The sequence below is a fragment of the Apaloderma vittatum genome, unplaced genomic scaffold, assembly GCF_000703405.1.
Source record: "Apaloderma vittatum isolate BGI_N311 unplaced genomic scaffold, ASM70340v1 scaffold4914, whole genome shotgun sequence".
Lineage (NCBI taxonomy): Eukaryota > Metazoa > Chordata > Aves > Trogoniformes > Trogonidae > Apaloderma > Apaloderma vittatum.
In genome coordinates, this window is record NW_009710827.1 from 1 (window position 1) to 7,605 (window position 7,605).

The following is a 7,605-nucleotide window of genomic DNA, read 5'->3' on the forward strand; positions in this document are numbered from 1 at the left end:
GGCTGATGAAGCAGGTGCCTTTCGGCTGCATCCTCGCCGTTTTGCCTTCCCCTCGCGCCTTTCCCCATCCCTCGCACCCTTCCCCATCCCTCCCCACCTCCTCTGTCCCACCCGTTCGTCCCTGGAACCCGCTGAGCTGCTGGACCCGTCCTCTGGGTCCTTTCTGAGCCCCAAACCCACTCGTGGGCCCCGGGAAATTGCTCAGGCGCTGGTCGCCTCTTTCACCTTGTACTTTACCCCGGGCGTCCCCTTGCGATGGGGGAAGGAGGTGTTGCTCAGAGAGCTGCATGGAAAATGTTCGGGGTTGTTTGTTTTCGGTTTCTTTTTTTTTGTCTTCTTCTTCTTGTCATCTTTGAAATAAGTTGGTTTTGAGAGAAGGTTGATGTTTTTTCTGTTTGTAGAACTTATACACAACACAGCGTTTCTTCTTTGAATGCAGGTGATTCACCAAATGACCAAAAAAGCCCTGAAGAGGGGTCTGGGAAGAAAAAAGAGAAAAAGTCTGCAGCCTTGAACATCAGAGGTACAGCACGGGAGTATACTGATAATATTATACTAACTTCAAACACTTTCTCATTTCCATTTCATGTTTTTAGTTATTCGCTCCCCCCGACATCGGTTAGAAAGGGACCAAAATGACAGGACTCTTCTGTCTACATGGACCCAGTTATCTTTAGCAGAAAGGTTTGGGTTGTGTGATGTAGCAGAGGCAGTAACAAAAATAGTGCAATGCTGATTTGGCTCTGAGCGTGCTCACATTTTCATTTTAATGTTTTAGAAGAGTGCGGCTGAACTTTTTGGAAAGGAGGCAAAGCCTGTTACATGAAGCTCAAGTCCCTAGGGGCCTCGCAGGAAGGTGGAGCAAGTAGCTGTGAGGCGCTTCTCTTGAGTTTCGCTGCTGTAATAGTCGAGCAGTTTTCAACTTTCAAATGCTTTTGGGCAGAAGACAGAATTTCTTTAAATCGTGAGGTTGATAATGTTCTGTTGTCAGCATGAGGGAAAACGTGCTGTAACTGGTGCTTCAGCACAGTGTTTTTCCAAGTCCTTGAACTATGAACCTATCCCTGAGAGACTCTGTGACGGGATCAGCTCTTCTTTGTAATTTTCCAGGTGTCTGCATATCTGTGGAGTGAAACAGGATAGCTACTTTTAGGTATAAATTAACCAAGTCTCTCTCTTCCTCTCTCTTCCTCTCTCTGTAGGTGTTGGTATGCACGCGCGTTTACATACCTATTCTGAGCAGAGTTAGCAGGCAAAAGCAGTTATCTTTGAGATTGTCCCCAAGGAAAGGACTGTCAGTAAGCTGAGACAGAATGGCAGTTTCAGGCTTCTTATGGCCACTGTCAACATCTGATAGTCCTCCAAAGTCGTGTCAGTTGGCATCACATGAATTCACTTTAGGAAGTTGACATGGCAGCCAGGCACCTGGGTTTGTGGGTTTTTTTTGGTGTGTGTCCAATCTAACTGTCTTTTAAAAGTTTTTTCAGAGTTTCACAGATGTGTTTGTAAGGGGAAACTTCAGAAATCAAACCGTATGCTCGAGTCACAACACTTTTCTTAATGTCTAGAGACTGATGTCACTGGATATTAGGGCATTGTATTCGTAAGCTTATTGGTGCAGGAAAAGCAAACTGGCTTTCAGGGATGGAGGCGAGGAGAGTAAGAAATCAATGAGTGTATTTTACAGAAAGCTTTACTTGCCTGAATGACAGTGCTTAGGCATAATGATGCTGGAAACATTTTTTTGTGTGTGTGTCAGTTATTTTAAGGTACCTATTGTCTTTGATTTTAAAAACAGAGAATTTTTTCTTGAAGCACTACTTTAGTATGTCATCTTTACAAAATGTATTTTTATTGCCTGTTCAAATATTCTTTGCTTCTGTAGCTGATGCTACAGATACGTGTTTTTAAAATTCAGATTAAAAATCTTATGTTTTTCCTTTGAAGTTAGTTAGATAGCTACTCTTATTTCATAATCGCTGGGCAAAAATTTCTATACAGTATAGAATCAGAGCCTCCCTGAAAAACATGGTTGAACAAAATAGATTGTCAGAGGAACTGCTTCCTTGATTTTAAAAAGTTATTCCTTTTACTACTTGAGCATATGAAAAGTATTGCAGACTTTTCAATACAAACTTTTGGAAGCTACACATTGCCTATGGTCTTACTGTATTGACTTTATTTAATAAAAAATTATCTTCAGTTGTATCTTATAACCATAGCCTTTGGGGATCAATAGGGAAATGGCTTCATTTCTGTCTAAGGCCTCATTATGTGATGTCTAGTCAAGACATACATATTAATGATGTTGGTAAAGTAAAATAAGCATTTTTTTTCAAATGCTATATTCTTGATTAATAATTTATCAGAATTCTGACATAGTTGCTTTTTATTTATTCGGAAGAAGACTTTCTGAAACATTCTCCTGTTCTTTTTAAGCTGTGCTCTCTAGCTGGTTGCCTTGGCAATTGCATCCTGCCTGTCCCCCTTGCTAGTGCAGTAGCTGATAGCCCATACTGAATCAGGATTACTTGTAAATGAAAAGGAAACACTGCTACACTGTTAGGAGGAGTAAAACCCCAGTGGGAGTCTGCCAAATGGGGCAGAAGACGCCTGACTTCAGCAGAAAGAGCTGGACTTGCTGGAAGCTTGTACTTTCTTATCTGACCCAAGTGGTTTGGAGAAACTTCAGTGGCTGTTGCCTTTGTTTCTCATGCATGGAGCTGGCAAGAAACAGCAGCACAGGCACAGCTCTAGGTCTAATCCAGTGTCCAGCATCACCAGAGAGTCAAAATTCTTTGCTGTGTTCTTAAGGAGTTTCAGAGGGAGCCTTTTACAGCTTCTCCAGCCCAGAGGAGGTGAAGCTCTTGAAACTGCTTGTCATAAGGATGTTGAAAGGAGATGGTCCATTTTATTCTCTCACAGTCTCCGAATAAAAAATAGTGACAAATAAATTGACTTCATGTGTTTGGAGATGTTTTGAATTAGGCATGGGTTGGAATGAAATCTGAGTCTGAACAGCAAAACCTGACAAAACTGGAGTGTCTTTGGGCAATGAGAGGAAGAGGGAAGATTACGTACATAAAGTAGTTAAAAGAAAAAAAGACGATGAAAGAAGTTCTTTGGTTATTGTAACTTTACAATAGCAAAAAGACTACTTTCATCATTGTAGTTGAAAGGGCAGCTAGAAATCTGTTATTACAAGAGTCTTTACCTTTCATGTGAAAACAAACCTATAAATGTAGAAAGTGGTACCCAGTGCTCCTCTCAATTTAGAGTAGTGCAGGCACATATTAAACTGTGGTGTCCACATGACCAACTCTCAAACTAGATTTTTTTCTTTTATCTTTGGAGTCTGAGGGCTAGTAGTGTTGATGGGACAAGGTTTAATATGACTAGTAATGAAGTTTCATCTGAAATTTGGAGTTTGAGAGCATTTGGAGCCATAGGAAGGGGCTTAGGATTCACTTGGTGATTTTTTATATTTCGAGAGCATCACAGAAGCGGGTGTAGGGGAATAACTGTTGCTGGGGGTGGACTGTGGCTCTCTTAGTTTCCAGGGAAGAACGAATAGATTTAGTCATCAATTTTTAATGGAGAATTGAGACCTAACGTGCCAGCATCTCTTAATAACCTGCAGGCATTTAAGCAAACACGTTTTATGTTGCCATGGCATTGCAGTTGGACTGCAGTTGCTCACATACCCTACATGTTTAATAATGCATCCCACTTAAGCAGCTGTGGTTCAGAGTCAGTGTTTCCCTTGCTGTTTTGTACTTAAAGCTGTCATTGAAAACTTTGGTTATGATGTTAGTGCCTGGAATATTGGGTCTTTCGTGTAAAGCAGAACAGACTTGAAAGATACAGAATTGCTCTCCCCCTCCTCCTCCTCCCCCTGAAAAACCCGCACCCACTCACCCCACTAATGGAAATTGTGCCATTTGTTTCAGGTGTTCTTTTGCATGTTATGGGAGATGCACTTGGATCTGTGATTGTGGTAATTGCTGCTACAATCTTCCATGTGCTTCCTCTGGAGAGTGCTCCGTGTAATTGGCAGTGCTACATCGATCCAAGCCTGACAATAATTATGGTGTTCATCATCTTGTCTTCTGCATTCCCACTTATCAAGGAGACCTCAATTATTTTGTTGCAGATGGTTCCCAAAGGTGTTAATATGCAACTACTGAGTAAGTCAAGTTTGTTGTTGAAATGCTATTAATTTCAATGATATATTTCAATGTATGTGTTATTTCTGGAATGACTTGTTTGGATTATTTACTCGTAATAGCTCTAAATTCTAAGGAACTGTGAGAAATAGTCACATGCCTGTGTCTTAGCAACATGACTCAAATCTCTCTGGATTAGTTAAAGCATGCATTTTGAGAATGTGGTACTCCAACAATACATCAAAAATACCAGATCTTGAGCTGTTAATGCTTTGTGTGGGGTGTTTGTGAAAGAAACAACATTGAATTACAATATTTCCCAAGCCTACAGTGGCTTCTTCTGAAAGGCTTTGGAAACAGCTTAGAAATTTCCATTAAGGTTGGTTAATTTTGCAGCTCTCTGACATTGTTTGCACCGGTTAATTGTGGGGTACTCTGTTACTTCTGGAATTCCACCATGCTCGGGGCCAGAAGATGTGGTGTCTTGGCCAAAGAAGTGATGTTCTGATGTTACTTCTATGAACAGATGGTGAATTACCATTAGGGAGCCTGAGGAATGGGTAAACCCAAAAGGAAGGGTGACCTGCTCATGTGGTCATCTGGAGGCTTAACTGAAGGCAGCTGGAGTAGACGTATTTCATTAAGTACAGCTCTTCTAAAAAGATAGTTTGGGGATTTCGCACAGTGCTTTTAATGAGAAAAGTAGTAATTAGCCAGTACACCAAAGCTTCTAATGCCTTTCTCTTATGTTTTCCAGCTGAGAGACTAGCTCGTGTTCCAGGGGTTAGCAGCCTTCATGAGGTGCATGTTTGGGAGCTTGCAGGTGGGAAGAATATTGCTACTCTTCATATCAAGTGCCAAACACCTAAAGATTACCAAGATGCTTCTTATAAAATTCGGAAGGTTTTCCACGAAGCAGGGATCCACTCTGTGACCATCCAGCCTGAGTACATTGACCACAAGACCTCCCAGCTACTGTGCAGCTCACCCTGCATCTCAAAAGCTTGTGACTCTCAGCTATGCTGCAGCCAGCGGGAGCCCCACCTGGCTAAAAGTAATGGCTATACTGAGAAAAATGAGAATTGCCTTTCTGCACTGCCTAAAGACAATGGTTCAAGTAAAAACGATATTGAAATCCCCATCGAGCATCCGCTGGCGGAGGATAGTGTTAAAAACGTGAAAAATTGTGACGTGTCTGCTAGCAAATCACAGTTGGGCAGTACACGACTTTAGGCATTACTCTGCGTAATGTTTTCATAGAACAAATGTGTCCTGGCTGGGAAGGGGGTCATCGGTGGTTGTAGCTGAAGTTGGTGAGGCGAAAAGATTTCTGTGCTTTAGCTGTGAACCAAAATACACCTAAAACCCCCTCGTATTTGAAATAAGGATTTGTATTTCCACAAAGGGTGTTGCATTCATCTAAGATTTTTTCTGATACAGCCTAACCCAATTCTTTACCAAACTATATGTGAATTTCTGTTGTCGGAGTGGACAGAGTGTATTGCTGCCTGCACTGGTGCTTGCAGTTAATGGCCAGTGGCACTGGGAATGAGACTCTGGCCTTTTCTGCTGCAGTTGAGCCATTTCCTGAAAGCCCGGTGGCCAGTTAACGATTGTACTGGGCTGAAGTACTGTATATTTATAAAGGACTTCAGTAAAGACACTTTACTGATTCTTAAAACTCATTTTTGCGTAGACAGTTCGTGTTTAACAGTAATGCTTGTGCTTCTGGCCAGTGGGATTTGTGAATGAAATTGAGTATCTAAGAGGGTGGGGAAGCACTCAGGAATTTTGACTTGCGTTTTTCTCTTGACCGACTCCTGTATCTAGGGACAGAGCAGAAGCTGGTCTTGCTTCTCTACTAGTAGTACTGGAGTCCTGGCCTAATCAGATAACTATGCTAAAAAACTGACTTCTTGTCATGAAAGCAAAGAAATACTTAATAATGTTGTCTGTACTGATAATAGCAAATGGAAATTTAGGCAGTCATCCAATTAACTTTTATCTTGTTCACTGTTGTGATTGTACAGTTCGGTCTTATTTTTTTTTTCTCTCCTGACAACAGAAGTTATAACAGCCATGGTCTTAATTCTTCATTGTGCGGATGATTGGAGTATCTTCAACACTGAGTATCTGTCATTATTGATGCTGAATAAATAAGCTAATTAGTGTTGATTATGAACAGTTAAAATTCTGCAGTTCTATTATTAAGACATAATTTAATATAGTATTAATTAAGAAAGTCCCTTTAAAGTTTTATGCTCAGTATTATCACTTAGAGAGAGCTTTAAAAAAATACAGGGATTTTTTTTTCCTAGTTTAGTCTTAATTATTTCATGTTGGTTTGTTTTAAAGGTTTAAGCCCTCCCCTCTGCCCTGCCCTTCCTTCCCCTGCCCAAAGGTGTGTTTCAAAGTGTAGTTACTGAAGCAGTTCCATTATCTTTTTGCTGCTTACTCTGTTTGAAGGCATGCAAGGGCCCTCTAAGGAAAACAAGGTGATGTGCTCTGTCACTAGTGCTGGTTTTAGGTGTGTTCTCCAGGTTTCTAGGAGAGCAGACCCACTACCTAACCTGCATTGAGTGTAGTGCTTAGCCTCATTGGCTGTGCAGATCAGATCCAGAAACTTTCAAATACATTTTTCTGTCGAAAGCAGCCTTTCAATGGTCTGCGTGGTGTGGGCAGGCTATTTTATTCATTGAGACACCGTTATAAAATAGTGGTGTCTTTATGTCAGTGACACCTTAACAGAAAGGGCAAACTGATTTCCTGCCCGGGCTGGGAAGATACCAGGACCTCCTTGTAAGGCTGGCTTGAAAGCAGCCCCCTCCCTTATTAATAAGAACAATTGCGTTAAGTCAATGAATAGTGTTAGGACAAGAGGTAATGGCTTTAAACTGAAAGAAGGTAAATTAGGTTATAGGTAAAGAAGGAATTATTCACTGTGAGGGTGGTGAGACACTGCAGCAGGTTGCCCAGAGAAGTTGTGGAATCCCCCTCCCTGAAGTGTCCAAGGCCAGGCTGGATGGGGCTTTCAGCAACCTGGTCTAGTGGGAGGTGTCCCTGCCCATGGTGGCGGGGGTTGGAACTAGATGATCTTCCAAGTCCCTTCCAACCCAAACCATTCTGTGATTCTGTGAATATTAAAACACACAGCAGGATATTTTGCTGCTTGGAAAATGGTATTTACTGAAGCAGTGACTGCAGTCTTGATAGCATATTTCTAGATTTGTATTTATCCCTTTTGAACAGATTCTTGGGTGAATTAATATATTCTATAGCCTTCCATTACAGGTTTGTATAATATAAATTAAACTATGTGGTAGTATAATCAAAAAGCTTGATCCTCCAGTCTGTCTGATTCTGTTGGCAGCAGCAGAGGTGGAAGCAGCAGTCTCTTGCTTGGCAGTTATTGCACGAATTAATGTAAATCAGGAAGCGT

General features: G+C 41.4%; 1 protein-coding gene across 1 annotated transcript; it reads left to right on the forward strand.

Moving 5' to 3' along the window:
* Window positions 1–439: 439 nt before the first annotated feature.
* SLC30A10 (solute carrier family 30, member 10) lies at window positions 440–5,399 on the forward strand (the record flags this gene model as incomplete). The annotated part of the gene is made up of 3 exons (XM_009867393.1): window positions 440–523; window positions 3,951–4,187; window positions 4,924–5,399. Coding segments are annotated over 3 exons (797 nt in total), but the record flags the coding sequence as incomplete, so codon positions are not given.
* Between the last annotated feature and the right edge of the window lie 2,206 nt (window positions 5,400–7,605).